Source organism: Bidens hawaiensis, unplaced genomic scaffold (genome assembly GCF_021521415.1).
Source record: "Bidens hawaiensis isolate Kalapana, Puna unplaced genomic scaffold, B.hawaiensis_p1.1 tig00012010_1, whole genome shotgun sequence".
In the NCBI taxonomy this organism is placed as follows: domain Eukaryota; kingdom Viridiplantae; phylum Streptophyta; class Magnoliopsida; order Asterales; family Asteraceae; genus Bidens; species Bidens hawaiensis.
The window spans coordinates 218,986-236,280 of NW_027491964.1; the positions used below are offsets into that span (position 1 = coordinate 218,986).

Genomic DNA, 17,295 nt, shown 5'->3' on the forward strand with positions numbered 1-17,295 from the left:
CCTAATTCGGATCGGATCGGATTTCGGATATGGTCTAAAAATTTTCAAATCCGAATAACTCGAATAATCCGTTATCCGATCCGATGAACACCCCTAATTTGACCAAATAAAAGTATTTTTGTAAAATGATTTAATTAAAATGCTTGAACATAACTTGAAGCAATTTTAGCATTTTCGGCTACCACGAGTATCTTTGGTCCGGTGGTTCTGCAAGCGTACAATGTAAAGAAGTAGTAAATGACTCTTTTTTTTTCTTTATTAATCTTGTTAAATGTTAATGGGTATTGGGCCTAGAATATCCAAAAGGCTTAATTAAATTCAAGACTCAAAGTGAGTTTAATTTTTCAAATGAGCCTAAAAAATGGTTTTGAAGTGTGTTAAAAAAAACAAACAAGACTCTATGAAAGACTATACCTTTGGTGGCTGCCCTGCCAATGAACCGCCATGAAAATCACTGAAGATTGTTACGGACTAAAATCATTGTAATTGTAAGGTATGTAATTTGTCCCATATTGATTTGGCTTGTAACAAAGAAACGTGGAATCATATACTTTCTAATACAAATGGCATGAATCTTATGATCTAAAAAATAATCAACAACATAAAAAAAATAAATAAACAAACACGTCTTAAAAGTTGACCTAGTAAAAAAGTGAGACCTAAACACATCACAAAACTAAACAAAATATGTTGTATTACATCACAACTACTATAAAAAAATAAATCTCAAACTTTGGTTAAGACACTTAACAATGACCCTAAATTATCAACATTCACATGCCTTAAATCATTTATAAAATATAAAATCAATCAAATCATATCATTTTCATTGGTTGGAATAAAATGGGCCAGTTTTAGTGGTGGAGATGTTGTTTGACCACTAAAAGTCAAACAGTGTTGCTTCTATTGGATTAGATCAAATATTCAGATCTACAATTCATTATTTGCATAAATAAATATCATATCAATTATTAAACTAACATTATTATTATTATTATTTTTTGCTTCTAATCAAAAATGGTTGCTGTGTTCAACAAAGAGCTTTTGAGTTGGTACCTAATCACTCTTAAACTCAAAGAAACTGTTGATGCTGGAATCCCGAGTTCGAGCCGCGCTATCTCGACCCCAAATAACCATCCAAATCAGCCGTCAGATGCGCTACATATCGAGATAAATGGTGATCCCGATAGCCCGAAAGATGGGCCCACATCACCCGAATCTAATTGGATGATCGCGGTAAGAGAAAAACTTGAACTAGCCAAAAAAGATGACGTGGCGGGAACGTGGGGAAAACTATGCATTTATAAGGTCCCACAATATCTTCGGGATGGCGAAGACAAGGCTTACATCCCGAATATTGTGTCGCTGGGCCCGTACCATCACGGGAAAAAACGCCTTCGAAACATGGACCGACACAAATGGAGCGCGTTTTACCAAATATTAAAATGAGCCGGTCACGATGCTAAAATGTACCTTGACTCGATCAAAGAAGTCGAAGAGCGGGCCCGTGAGTGCTGCGAAGGTAATATTACTATGAGTAGTAACGAGTTTGTCGAAATGATGGTTATCGACGGGTGCTTTGTTCTCGAGCTTTTTCGTGGGGCGGCCGAGGGGTTTACAACACTCGGGTATTCCCGAAACGACCCTGTTTTCGCGATGCGTGGGTCGATGCATTCGATCCAACGGGATATGATAATGCTCGAGAATCAAATCCCGTTGTTTGTTCTTGACCGGTTGCTCGGGCTGCAATTTGATCAGCCCGAGCAAAAAGGGCTAGTGGAAAAACTAGCCCTAAGGTTTTTCGACCCGTTGATGCCAACGGACGAACCGTTGAGTAAAAGTGACCGAAGTAAAATGGAATCGTCACTCGGGTACGTGGGCCCGGATCAGTCGTTTGACCCGTTATCGGACCAAACTTATCTACATTGTCTCCATGTGTTTAGACAAAGTTTATTGAGGCGTGGCCCGCAAATGGAACCGAGACGATGGATTAAAAGATGGTCTCATAGTAGCCGTGTGGCGGACAAACGTCGCACGCAACTTATTCATTGTGTCACCGAGCTAAAAGAAGCCGGGATCAAGTTTAAAAAGAGAAAAACCGACCGTTTTTGGGACATTAAGTTCAGAAACGGGGTTTTAAAGATCCCGCGCCTGTTAATCCACGACGGGACCAAATCGCTCTTTCTTAACCTTATTGCATTCGAGCAGTCACATTTAGACTGCGGGAACGAAATAACCTCGTACGTGATATTCATGGACAATTTGATCAACTCGCAAGAAGATGTCGGGTACCTACATTATTGCGGTATTTTCGAGCACTGGTTAGGGAGTGACGCTGACGTGGCGGATCTGTTTAACCGGTTATGTCAAGAAGTTGTTTTTGATATTAATAATAGTTATTGAAGAGGTAGGTCCCAGCAGAGACCAGTTGGTCCCGCAAGACTCACCTTGAATAGGGACGTCTGCGCAAAGGCCATCTGCTCTCGCAGGACCCACCATGCTCATAGGATCTTACGCGCAGTACACAAGCTGAACACGCAGGGAAAGCCTCCCAATGGTGAAGTACCCCGCCTGTTCCCGCAGTTGCGGATACAAGCCATCAGGAAAGGCTACCCGCAGACAGCAGGGCTACACGCACGAGACACTAGCTACTTCAGTAGTCACATGAAGGAATGAGCAAGGCGGGAACAATCCCGCCTAAATGAGCCAGTCTGATTCTGAAAGATCTTTTGTACCATACCTACCAAGGTATGGATAGGACAGACGATCTGACCAGAACAGCCCATGAGCCAATCACAGGGTGACAGCTCATCGACAACAGGGCGAGGAGGAGCACCCTCTAGTACTGTTTGTCACTATTAGCCGCTGCCTACTCACCAACCCTTACTGAGGAGCATGCGCGGCCTACAGTTGGTGGAATAGTGTTACTGTTGGCCGTAACCTATTCACCAACCAGCATGGCCTGCGTACAATCCACAGTAAGTAGGACGTGCATAATCTACAGTTGGTGGAATAGTGCAGCCGACTTTGTTACTGTTGGCCGTAACCTACCCACCAACCAGTATGGCCTGTGCATAGTCCACTGTTGGTTGAACAGGAATACTATTCAGCCGGCTGTACCTTCTAGGAAACCTACCTTCGGCTATAAATACTCCAATATCTTGGAATGGTAAGATCATCTGCTATCCAGTTATCTAGCAATCTCTTAATATACACTTATATTCAGAGCAACCTAGTCTGATTCTCACGCCGGAGGGTGGTCACAAGGAGGAACCCCCCCCCTTCTCAGTGACGAGCTTACGGTGTTTGTTTTGCAGGTCTCCTGAAGAACAGCCTTCTCAGCTAGACCTCATCCGTGGGAAACATTACTTAACCCCCAGATTATCTATAATCTGTACAGGGTCACTTAGTGTTTCTTCATTGGCGCCATCCGTGTATAAAAGCTAGAACTACTTTAGTTTTTTCACAATTTCTGAAGAAATGGTTAACGTTACTCCGGTTCAAAGGCCAGTAACCGACCAAGAAACCCCGGTAACAACCCCAGCAACTGGGGGGAACACCGGCGGTTATACAATCCTTACGAACACTACCCCGACTACCCAAGCCGGGGCAAGTGGAGTAAATATTCCATTGGGGTTCTCCGATACCCAACTGGAAAAACGAACGAAGGTTCCTCGCCAAACACTAGATCAAGTGAAGGCATGGGCCGAAGCACGGCAAAGAGAATTCCAGGCCGAATTGGACGAACGCTTGCGTTCAGTTCAACAGGCTGACGAATTCGCCAGTACTCGCCAACACCTCAATATGAGCAGTGACTGCGAGTACTCAGACGAGTTGGAATCCGACACCGACGCGAACCCTCGCCATAAGGCGAAAGGGAAGCGTAAGGAAACGGACGTCCAACCAAAAAGGAATTTTGGGGAAGCCTTTAAACCAATCGTGGAGAGAAACCCGCGTGACTTTTCCAAAACCTTTAGACCAACTGCCACAAATGCAGGGAAGTCAAAGTTCGCAAGGGACATTGCGGAAGCAATCGCCCCGAGAAGTGCCAAACAAATGTCCAACATTGGCACTTACGATGGTCTATCCGACCCAGACGACCATTTGAACAGGTTCATTGCGGGGGCTACCGTCAGCAACTGGACGGAACCCACGTGGTGCTACATGTTCCAGATGACTCTGGTCGGAGCGGCCAGGGCATGGTTCGATCGTTTACCGATCCACCACATATATGACTGGGCGGACTTTCAGAACAAGTTCAGCCAGCATTTCAGCCAACAGAGGAAATACACTGAAGAGCAGTGGACGATCCTTAACTGCGTGAGAGAGGAGGATGAATCTCTACTAGACTTCATCACTCGCTTCAACTCCAAAAAGCTTAGTCTCGGCAACATAAGTGAAGATCTGGTTCGCGCCGCCTTCATCCAAGGCGCCGAATACCCAGAACTTATCCGCACATTGACGGGTAAGGATGGCATGCCATCAACTTGGGATGCCATCATGACGGCGGCAAAGCGCTTTGCCGAGACGGAAAAGCAACTGGGAAGAGATCTTCCCCAGAGTACACACCTCTACACGCAGAGGACCAGAGAGAACAATGTCCGGATCGCCCGGCAGAACAAAAAGAGGAGGCTAGGTATTTGGCAGTCAAGGGTAAACTTTGACACCTCATCCAGCTCTCGCCCTCTTGTTGGCGGAAGGGACAACACACACCCTTCAAACCGAAAACACCGGTGGACGCCACTCACGAAGAGCGTCACGGAGATATTTGCCACGGAAAAATTGCCATGGCCTAAAGCCCCATTGATCCGGCAGAAACCTAATGCGGATCAAAGCAAATCCTGTGATTTCCACGGGACAAAGGGTCATGGTACTGAAGAGTGCACATCCTTGAAGGATATTATTGAGACATTTGTCAAGGACGGAAGGCTTGCACATCTTGTGGCATCGATCAGGAAGGGAGGAAGGAATGACAACCGGTACAGAGGTAACGGACGAAAGCCAGTCGATATCAGCATCAACATGGTTCATGGCAAGGTCAGAGGAAGGAAAAGACGGGTGGCAGAACCATGCGCGTGGAAAGAAGCTGAGGTGCGCTTCCCGCGAGTGCCAGGAGGCCCCAGCAAAGAAGGCCCCATCGTCATCAGAAGCCAGCTGGGGCACTACATCACTTCACGCACTCTTGCTGACAACGGCGCTTCGTCGACAGTGATGTACAGACAGTTCTTTGATAAGCTGGATGATGAAGACAAAGAACGCTTGGAAACGGTCTACGCTTCAATGGAAGGGTTTGACGGAAGTACAGAAACACCCCTGGGTATCCTATCTTTCCCCGTTACTCTTACTGATGGGAGTCATTCACGCACAGAGGACGTGGATTTTGTCGTAATGAAAAAGCCACATCATACGTACGACATCCTATTCGGAAGAGACGGGATGGCAAGATTCAACGCCGTGGTATCTTCAGTCCATGGCATGATGGGATGGCCAACAACTGAGGGTGTAGCAATGATCTCTGGCATTCCCCAGGTATGCATTGCATCTGTTTCATCTAAACCCAAACCGAAAAAGGCTAAACCAACCATCACTGAACCAGAAAAATGGGCCTTCAATGGCAAATACCCCGACCAGGCCGTTACCATTGGACCAACAATCGTTGATCCCACCCGCACCTTACTCAAACGCTTACTGCAGAAAAACGCTGACATCTTTGCGTGGGCACCAGCTGACATGACTGGTGTACCCCGAAGTAAGGCGGAGCATAAGCTCAAATGCGATCCGGCTGTTACGCCAATCGTACAAAAGCGCAGAGTAATGGGGCCTGAACAAACTAACGCGTGTAGAACCCAAGTCAAGGAACTCCTTGACGCAGGCATTGTACGCGTTAGTAGATATCAAACATGGGTTGCAAATCCCGTAATGGTACCGAAGAATGACAAACAATGGCGCATGTGCATAGATTTCAAAGATTTGAACAAAGCATGCCCCAAAGATTGTTATCCGTTACCAGAAATTGATCTCAAAGTGGATTCGTTGGCACCATTCCGCCTTAAATGCTTCTTGGATGCGTATAAGGGGTACCACCAAATCCACATGGCCATTGATGACCAGGACAAAACCGCATTTCGGACGCCCGATGGCACATTTTGTTATAAAATGATGCCATTCGGACTTAAGAATGCAGGGTCCACGTACCAACGACTAATGGACAAAGAGTTTCATGCCCAAATCGGGAGAAACTTGGAAGTCTATATGGATGATTTGGTCATCAAAAGCCTAGAGCCTGAGGCGATGTTGAAAGACATTGAAGAAACTTTCAACACGCTCCGAAAGATAAACATGAAGCTCAACCCGAGCAAGTGTTCATTTGGGATGGAAGAAGGGAAGTTCTTGGGAGTCATTGTTACTAAAGATGGCTTTAGAGCGAACCCTGAAAAGGTCGAAGCCATTGTTAAAATGGAATCACCTACCACCATCAAACAGGCTCAGACGCTGAATGGACGACTAGTCGCACTTAATCGCTTCTTGGCAAACCATGCAGATAAGTCGTTTCCTTTCGTGTCAACATTGAGAAACTGCTTGAAGAAAACGCACTTCCGCTGGACACCAGAAGCGGAAGCAGCTTTTCAGGAGATTCGGTCACGCTTGATCGAACTCCCAACACTTACAGCACCACAAGCGGGAGAGGAGTTAATCCTATACCTTTCCGCAACAGATAGAGCAACCGGGGCAGTCCTGCTAGTAGAACGAAAGGGCATCCAGATGCCAATCTATTATGTTAGCCGTGTACTAACAGACGTAGAAACCCGGTACTCTACCCTCGAAAAATTAGTCTTAGCACTTATACATGCTTCACGCAGGTTAAGACGATATTTCCAGGGCCACCCAATCACCATTCTCACCAACTTCAAACTCTCAAACGTTCTAGGCAAACCCGAATTATCGGGACGTCTAGCCAAATGGGCAATTGAATTGGGAGAATATGCAATTAAGTACAAGCCAAGACCAGCCATAAAAGGCCAGGTCCTGGCCGATTTTATTGCAGAAGTCCCCGCTTCGCGGGTGAAAGAGTGCCAGGAGGAGGCTCAACCCTCCCCAGCACAGGACGTCAATGATGTCTGGCGACTCTATACTGATGGAGCAGCCAGTAACGAGGGTTCAGGCGCAGGGTTAAAATTAACCAACCCAGCGGGCCAAGAATATACTTACGCTATTCGGCTGGACTTTCCAAGTACGAATAACGAAGCCGAATATGAAGCATTCTTAGCCGGTTTGAGAATTGCGCGTAAGATGGGGGTGAAAAACTTGGAAGCCCATGTGGATTCCATGCTGGTGGCCAACCAAATAAATGGAACATACACGGCTGTGAACGACACCATGGCCCTATACCTCGCCCAGGCAAAAACCCTTATGCGTGATTTTAGTGATTGTAAAGTCATACATGTCAAGCGCAGCGAAAACAAATCTGCGGATGCGTTAAGCAAGCTTGCATCACTAGCCTTCACCCACCTGGGAAAGGACATCCGCATTGAACTCCTCGAAGCGCCATCAGTCCCGCACAAGGAAATTTGTGTCATCCAAACCAGTACAGAAACGTGGATGACACCAATAATAAATTACCTTGCAGCAGGAATACTACCAGAGTCAAAAACACAGGCAAGAAAACTACGCTGTAAAGCACTGAATTATCAACTCGTCAATAACATCCTTTACAGACGTAACTTTCTTGGCCCACTCTTGAGATGCGTGGACAACCAAGATGCCAACTACCTCCTAAGGGAAGTACACGAAGGCATCTGTGGGGTACACGCAGGTCCCCGCGCTGTTGTAGCCAAGCTAAACAACGCGGGATATTTTTGGCCAGGGATGCATACGGATGCACTGGCATACATCAGAAAATGCAGATCTTGCCAGCTTTACGCACCTAACACGCATCGCCCGAAAAACGATCTGGTTCCAGTCACTTCTTCGTGGCCATTTCAGAAGTGGGCCATCGATGTGACAGGCCCATTTCCTACAGCAGCAGGAAATGTTCAGTTCCTAGTGGTAGCCATCGACTACTTCACCAAGTGGATAGAAGCAAAACCTTTAGCCCAAACAACCGCAAAGCATATCAAAAAATTTATTTGGGAATTTATAATTTGTCGTTTTGGACTTCCACAGAATTTGGTGAGCGATAACGGCACCAACTTTGCTGACAAAAAGCTACAACAGTGGCTAAAAGAACTTCAAATCACCCACACCTTTACCTCAGTGGCACACCCGCAAGGAAATGGTGAGGTGGAAAGAGCAAATAAAAGCATCGTCGAAGGCATAAAGAAAAGACTCTTGAAACACAGATCCGGCTGGGTGGACGAGCTTCCGCACGTCCTTTGGGCAAACAGAACGTTGAAGAAGGCCAGTACGGGAGAAACCCCGTTCAGCCTCACTTATGGCACTGAAGCTATGGTCCCGGTCGAAATTGGTCTACCCTCACCAAGGGTCTTGAGTCAGCCAGAAGACAATGATGCGGAAAGACGGTTGGATCTTATGCTAACCGAGGAACGCAGAGACTTAGCCGCAGTGCGTGAAGAGAACTACAAACGACAAATGCAAAAGTACTACAACACGCGGGTAAAACTCTGCAACTTCAAGGAAGGAGACTACATACTGCGTAACAACGAGGCTTCGAACCAAGAACGCCCAGGAAAGTTGGCCCCGATCTGGGAAGGGCCATACGTTATCAAACAGGTTCTGGGAAAGGGCGCATACCGGCTCGAAAGGCTCGATGGCACTCCCATCCCAAGAACATGGAATGGAGCTCAATTACGCAAATGTTATATGTAGATCAATTCCAAAACTTGTAAAGAAAAGGCCAAGAGCCACTTCTAATGGAAATGATTCTCCTTTCATAATGTGTTTACCTTTATCCTTATGAACTCCCCACTGGTGCCGGTATTTACCGCATAAATGAGGAGAAGTAAGTCATTGCGTGTGGAAGGCGACAAAACCCGCATAAACACAACGTTAAAAATAAGGGAAACCTACACGCAGGTATGATGTAAGTAAAGTTTAGCCATCTTTGTAAGTGCAAGTGACGGTCTTATCCGCACAATCACAAATAAGGAAGCAAAACTTCAAACTATCATCTACCACGTTCAAAGGTTATCCTAAAAAAAAAAAAAAAAAAAAAAAAAAAAAAAACTTAGAAATAAGGATAAGGAAAACCTACACGCAGGTCAGGTATGGGTAAAGTTTAGCCATCCTACCAAGTGCAAGTGACGGTTCAACCCGCACAATCACGAAAGAGGAAACAAAACTTTAACCCACTATCAACCACGTTCAAAGGTTAACTTATCCTAAATACTTAGAAATTTCGAGGAAAAATGAGGAAAACCTACACGCAGGTCAGATGAAGGTTAAAGTTTAGCCATCCTACCAAGTGCAAGTGACGGTTCTACCCGCACAATCACGAAGGAGGAAGCGAAGCTTTAACCCATCATCAACCACGTCCGACAGGTTAACTTATTCTAAAAAACTTGGAAAATTGCTAACTTAAACTAAGTCATGAGCTTATAAAGCAAGGAATCCAAAGAAGGAAATAACAATCTTATCCGCAAAAAGATTTATATTTCAATGATATATTACAAGAATGGCCGGGTTACTACCCGCCTGAAAGAGTAAATCTATACAAGTCTATCTTAGCAATGGAAAGGGATCTTCAGGGTCAAGCTTCAGGGCCGCTTCCACTTGGACCCGCTCCGTCAGAAGAACGGGGTGGTTCGAGGAAAGCTTTGAGGACAGCTAACCCATCATCAGCAACAGCTACTTCGTCCACCTTTTCCACCACTGGATGCGGGAAGGCGGCGTATTGGTTCAATGCTTGGTCGTAAATGGCTTCGGTATCCACATTGAACAAAGGGAAGTTGGAAGGCGGGACGCCTTTCTCAACAAACCCTAGACCAAGCAGGAAGCCGGCCTTTTCCCCATCCTCATGAGAAGCGTTGAGGGCTGCGGTCATAGCATCATCGTAAGAGGTCTCTGAAAAGACCCGACGCACAACCTACAAAGAAAAAATACAAGTATTAAAACCTTTTCTTACAAAAGAAAAGCGAGAAGATAAAGCTAAACATACCTGAGGCAACGCTTCTCGAAGAAGCCATTGGAGGGCAGCTTGAGCTTCGTTATGGGCGCGTTCGGCTTCGCTCTTGTTAAGGTTGGCAAGTAAAACTTCCTTTGCGGCAGCCTCTTCGACGCCCTTAAGCTTCCGCTCGGTGTGGTCAAGCACCCCTCTTTGGTCCAAGATTTCCTGGAGTTTCTTGGCATCTTCCATTGCCAAGGCATCATGAGCGCGTTGGAGAGCCTCTAATTTGGCCTTGAGCTCCTCATTCTCCACACGCAAAGGCTCAGAAATGGCTTCAGCCTTGGCAGCCCTCTCGGTTGCGTTTCGCGCAGTCTCCCTGGCCAGCCGAAGCTGTTCATTCACAGCTTGGGCAGCCTTGGAGCGGGCCTCGAGTCGCGCCTGAACTTCAACCTCGAGGGCCTTGAAGGCCTTCTCCTGGTCGGCGGCAGCTGCCGCCAGCTGTTGGTTCTCCTCCCGGAGAGCACGCGCCTCAGATACGTCCTTGGCGCGAGCTGCTTTCAACTTGTCGTTTTCACGACATAGCAGCTCGACGCGCAACTGCATCCGGGCTTGGAGAACCCGAAGCTCATTGGTTAGCCTACCCTCCTGGTAGCTAGCCATGGCTTCCCCCAACGCACCATGAGGAGCAGCGTGGCGAGCCCAGTCCACGCACTCCACAGGGGTACGAAGGGTTGTTCCTCGGCGTATGTTCCATCGCGGAACATACACTTCATTGGAATCCGACACTGCAAAAGAAACAAAGGCAGTAAAGAAAAGATGATAAAAAACATAAGGGAAAAAGAAAGGAACCCTACGCACCTGTAGGGTCAATGACAGGCCGATAGCCGCCAAACCCATCACCTGAACCTAAAGGAAATCCATCCAACAGGTCAGGCAGACGGGAAGGGGGCAAAGATCGGCGGGAAGCCCTGCGCGTACCTGATGGTCCGGCCGTAGGTGCCGGTGGCGCGGGCATGGTGGCAGCCGCCGTGGTCGCCGTTGTGGTCGCCGCCGCGGTCGCCGCCTCCTCAGCGGCAGCAGTAACCGCCGGCTCCGTGAAGGATGCTGTAAAAATCGCACTCACGGCCGGCGGTAACGTCATCTCGGCCGGAACAGTTGGCTCAAAGGAACGAGCAACTGGACCAGCGGATGCAGGCGCAGGCGCCTGGGTCGACGCCTCAGGAAGGCTGACCGAGCCTACCGTCATTGGCGGGGAAGTACTCCCCTGCACTTCACCCCGGAATGCGTCAACATCCACGCCTGCACAAAGAAGAGTGAAAAGTGTGAATTGCAAATAACCCTCTCCCCCTTTATATAGTAATCGCAATTAATGCGGTGAATTTAATGCGGAGGAGAGAGAAATCAAAGGTGCAATGAAACTATGACACGTGGCAACAAGCAAGCTGGCAACAGCTGTTGAAAAGACGTGTGCCAGTAATTTCGCAGCCACGCGCCGGAAAAATCATGCCCACGCGCCTGAAAAAGCGACTGGAATGACCATGTTCTGTCACGTCACCATAACTTCCTGCACGTCCTGACACAGTCAGAAGAAACCGTCACACGACGTTTCAGATGTTTGGATTGTTCTTATCCTCACCAACCTTTCGAATTTCAAAATTCAAAATTCAAAAAGATTCAAAAGTAAGCGGGAAAATACCCCTTACCTTGGCAACCAAGTAACCATAAGACGGATGCGGGTACAGTGTTAAGGCAAAACCTTCCACATACCTAGCACCCGCAGGGAATTGAAGCCAAGAATACCCCGGCAACAAAGTAACTATAAGACGGGTGCGGATACAGTGTTAAGGCAAAACCCTTCACGTACCTAGCACCCGCAGGGAATTGACGCCAGGAGTACCTTGAAAGTAAAGTAACCGTAAGACGAGCGTGGGTACAGTGTTAAGGCAAAACCCTTCACATACCTAGCGCTCGGCAGGGAATTGAAACCAGGAAGGATCTTCTGGGCAATGCTTGTGGAAACGGAAATAACATCCCCGCATAGCGGGAACGTCGAGAACTACATTGTTTGAGGCTCCAGGATGGAATTGGTGGTTTAAACATAATTGATCACTATGTTCAAAACCACTAAAACCTCAAGGAGAATCCACACAAGTGAGACTCAACGTTCCTGACTTGCGAGAAGGTTACATACCTACCCGCATCATACCCAAAGATCAAGCAAAAAAATCGGGAATTTTTGCAAGTGACATTAGGAAACCCGCGGGAAGAATCCCCACGGAGAACCTTAAAACTAGGAACCCTTTTCAAAACCCCTTGCTCAAAGTCCAAAAGTTCACCTCACTTTATTAAACATTCATGAGAAGAACATTGGACTGGGGGGACTTGAAGAGGTAGGTCCCAGCATAGACCAGTTGGTCCCGCAAGACTCACCTTGAATAGGGACGTCTGCGCAAAGGCCATCTGCTCTCGCAGGACCCACCATGCTCATAGGATCTTACGCGCAGTACACAAGCTGAACACGCAGGGAAAGCCTCCCAATGGTGAAGTACCCCGCCTGTTCCCGCAGTTGCGGATACAAGCCATCAGGAAAGGCTACCCGCAGACAGCAGGGCTACACGCACGAGACACTAGCTACTTCAGTAGTCACATGAAGGAATGAGCAAGGCGGGAACAATCCCGCCTAAATGAGCCAGTCTGATTCTGAAAGATCTTTTGTACCATACCTACCAAGGTATGGATAGGACAGACGATCTGACCAGAACAGCCCATGAGCCAATCACAGGGTGACAGCTCATCGACAACAGGGCGAGGAGGAGCACCCTCTAGTACTGTTTGTCACTATTAGCCGCTGCTTACTCACCAACCCTTACTGAGGAGCATGCGCGGCCTACAGTTGGTGGAATAGTGTTACTGTTGGCCGTAACCTATTCACCAACCAGCATGGCCTGCGTACAATCCACAGTAAGTAGGACGTGCATAATCTACAGTTGGTGGAATAGTGCAGCCGACTTTGTTACTGTTGGCCGTAACCTACCCACCAACCAGTATGGCCTGTGCATAGTCCACTGTTGGTTGAACAGGAATACTATTCAGCCGGCTGTACCTTCTAGGAAACCTACCTTCGGCTATAAATACTCCAATATCTTGGAATGGTAAGATCATCTGCTATCCAGTTATCTAGCAATCTCTTAATATACACTTATATTCAGAGCAACCTAGTCTGATTCTCACGCCGGAGGGTGGTCACAAGGAGGAACCCCCCCCTTTTCTCAGTGACGAGCTTACGGTGTTTGTTTTGCAGGTCTCCTGAAGAACAGCCTTCTTAGCTAGACCTCATCCGTGGGAAACATTACTTAACCCCCAGATTATCTATAATCTGTACAGGGTCACTTAGTGTTTCTTCAGTTATCTTTCGGAGCTGTCCGAAAAGGTTAACCGGTTTTATAACCACAAGTGGAATTCTTGGCGGGAGAGTTTGATGCATAACTATTTTAGTAACCCGTGGGCGATTATATCGTTTATTGCAGCCGTGATTCTGTTGATATTAACGTCTGCGCAAACGTTTTATGGTGTTTACGGGTATTACAAACCGCCTTCTTGATGTTGTTGGAAATTTGGAATGCATATGGTTTGATGGTTTGTTTTTGTCACATTATTTGGGATTGAAAGTATGAATGCTTGTAATGTTTAAAGAGTTATGTTTATGTAATTGTATAAATGTATTTGTACAGATTTTGTTGATCAAGTGTTGGAATATAATATTGTTTGATGTAGATGTTCAAAACCTGATCCTAGCATTGTGTCCATTTTCAAGACAATTTTTACAATTCATTTCATATCATTCCAAGTTTCCAACCTTCAAGTTCTTTCTCGCTTTCTCGGATTGATTTATTTTTTTTGTTGGAAATCAGACCGGAAAACACGAACAAAAAATTTGATCTAACTAAGACATAGTCTTTTATAGTTTTATTTATTTTTGATAATTTTTTGACATAGTCACAATGATGGAAAAATAATATATCATAGATTTGGGTTCACATGAATAATCATTTTAAAAGTTGGGCTCAAGTAGTTAACCACTTGACTACATACTTGCATGGGCTACAAGCTAGTAGAAGTAGGCTATCAAACAATCTCATTTGTAGAAGTTATTGATTGTCTGAACTGAAGAACATTAACATTTAACAGAAACCAAACAATTAACTGGCTCACGAAAAATGAAGCCTAGTATCTTTCCTTTTGTTTTTTAACGATTTTTTCCGAGTTCACATGTGACGGGGTTTCAATCGTCACCCATTATTTAACGCTTTAGGCTCGAGTCAAACCCCCAACCCCCAGGTGGAATCCCAACAAGGTAAAACCGTTACAATTGAATTTATTTGAGAGAAATACTCATATCTGAAACCCCCCCCCCCCTTTTTCTCTAACGCGTGCGCTAAGACTCAAACCGGCGACTTTCCCAAGGAGGAGCAACCAAGCCACCACCTAAACTCTATAGGTCAGTAGTAGTTGTTAAACGGGTTTCTATATTTGATATATATATATTTAGTATTATTTAGAACATTCACAATGGATTCTAGTCCCTATTTATATAAATGAATTACTAATCGAATTAAGAAAGAATAACTAAATTAATAATTGAACGCATAACTTTTTTTGTTTGCTTTCTTTTTTATTTTTCAAGTACAAAAGGTATAAAATTATCTTTTCTAAATAAGTTAAATCTCGGGGTGGCTTGAAAAATCATAATTATGGTTTTTTTATGTTTCAGATCGGACCGAATTGAAATCCAAAAGCTACAAAAATTGTACTTTATTCGGTCCGTGTCTAGGTTTTTTCGGTCGGACTGAATTCTGCTCTAACCTATTTAAAAATAGTCTGTCCATATCCTAAACTAAAATCTAAACTCTAAATTCAAATATTTTAAAACATCTTTATCTAAATCTTTGGCTAGCAAATCCTAACGTGTTCATGGTACAATTAAACTCGTTTAATAAGAAGTACACTACGTGATTTTATATCTTTTAGCTAATTTAATACTTATCACTAGTATTAAATGATACGACTCTATTTCACCGTCATGATCGTCATCGTACTATTCTTGTATCGAAAAAGAGTCTAATTATAAATGATATGGAGAATGCTAGTCAAACATAACGTCATTGTTTAAACTATAAATGGTATGGAGGATATGACGTGTTGGTTATTTGGAAATAAACATGATAATTTACATGCAACTTTATAATCCCCACCAGAATTAGCTTGGTCTATGTATTAATTCTTTTGCTGTACAAAACCAATGTCATGTTATTTAATAGGGTTGTAACGGTTTTGGTAAGCGTGTCCATTCTATGATTTTTCGTTAGTGAAAATTATCAAAATAGACATTGTTGACGTTTATTTTTCAAAACTAGACATCAGTTTGTAGCCTGCAACTTGCTAGACATCCTTTTTCTAGACCAATTAGGTTAAGCCATGAGGGATACCTTTTTCTAGACCAATTAGGTTAAGCCATGAGGGATAGTGAAGAAACACGGATCTACTCTCCGGGTATGGGTCCTAGATCCAATGAGTCAACAGGGTAGGATACGGTTAACTGCCAAACGATATGAACCCAATTGCCGAAAGTCCAATGACGAACACCTGCAAAAGAGACACCGTGAGCTCGTTACGGGAAGGACAAGAGGGGGGGTCTCCCGTAACCACCCTCCGGCATAAGAATAAGTACTGTTCTGTAGAAGATAAGCACTTAAGTAAATTGAGAGAGTACAATGAGAGTGAATGAATACCTCATGATGATTGAGAGGGTATTTATAGCCGAAGAGTGTGGGAAGGGTAATTGGGCTAGCTGTCCTTAAGAAGATGTCTGCATAACCGTCTGGACACGTGTCCGTATGTGATAGGTTCATCTTATACGTTGCATGTGCATGTATAACAACCTAGACACATGTCTCCTTATCATTGGTTAATGGGAGAATATTGGCCATGTGCACGGTTATAACGAACTTGCCATTTGTCATCAATTGGCTGGCCGAGGGCTCAAGTATTGCTCAAGAAAGCATCTTGGCAAATCTTCTAGAAGGTAATTGTGCATTGACAGCTGTCCCGGAGCATTTACCTCGTGGTTATTTACGCGGAAGGATATCTCTTCCTGCGGATGACCTTTGAGGGTGTTGTGATGCTTCCGCATTCGCTATGAGGGTGTTTCTTTCTCAGATGATTATTCGGATGGTTTATATGTCCCACGGATGCCTTATGAGAGACTTCAGATTGACCCGCAGGTAGTCTTTAAGGGTATTTGGGTCTTTTTGGCACCCTACCTCTATAAGTCCCCCCAGTCCAGTGTTTCTTCCGCGTAAAGTATTTTATGCGGGTGTAATTTTGGACTTAATGCGTATTTGGGGACTTTTTATTCGTAGGTTGGTAGAAAATATCTTCTGTTGTTTTGTGGATAACCATGAAAAAAGGACAAGTTGACAGCCTGTAGGTGCGTGTGCAGGTGACAGGACGTCTATGACGGCTGTAACTGAACTTGACTGTTCAACCTTTACACTTTTTCGAATTTCCCGCGTGACGTGTCGCGTATCTGTTGGACGATTTTCTCTCTCCACTGTTTGTATCCCATCGTATTAATTGCAATGCGTATATATAGGAAGAGTTAACTTCTTTGGGAAGTTTTATCGTTCCTGTTCGTTTACTATTAACTTGCTTTCCTTCTTTAAATCCTTTGATTTTTTCATCATACCAAAATACTTGCTTTTATGACTAGTGTGATGGCAGAAATTGATGAGATAGAGGTGCAATGGGACCAAAGTGAGTACCAAAAACTTATTGAAACGTATGGCAATTCACCGGAGTGGGGACCGGAGTTTCCTTCTGCCGGTTCTATTGCCAGTTTCCCACCTCCTGGGAAGATGGCATTATATGCTGATTACTTTGTGTCGGGAAACTTCCGTCTTCCTGTCACAAAGTTTTTTATGAAGGTGGTGAAGGCGTTTGGGATTCATTTGTCCCAACTTCACCCACGTGCTGTCATGCGAATTCGCCATTTCGAGTTTGTATGTATGGCTCAAGATATTGTGCCTCGACTGGACGGTTTCGCCGTTTTTTACAAGATGACCCGTCGGAATGGATGGTTTTCTTGTCATTCATCGACTGACAGGGCTTTTGGTCGTGAGGTCGAAACGATATCCAAGGACTGGAAGAAGAAGTTCTTTTGGATATCGGAGAAC

General features: G+C 45.1%; 1 protein-coding gene across 1 annotated transcript; it reads left to right on the top strand.

Moving 5' to 3' along the window:
- Positions 1 to 843: 843 nt before the first annotated feature.
- LOC143539753 (UPF0481 protein At3g47200-like) lies at positions 844 to 2,403 on the top strand. Its single transcript, XM_077032977.1, has one exon. It carries the CDS (start codon positions 1,468 to 1,470, stop codon positions 2,401 to 2,403), a length of 936 nt encoding a protein of 311 aa, XP_076889092.1. The 5' UTR covers positions 844 to 1,467.
- Positions 2,404 to 17,295: the final 14,892 nt, after the last annotated feature.

Bases quoted from the DNA above. Each gene is read 5' to 3' on its own strand.
- LOC143539753 (XM_077032977.1), top strand. From the start codon at position 1,468: ATGTACCTTGACTCGATCAAAGAAGTCGAAGAGCGGGCCCGTGAGTGC.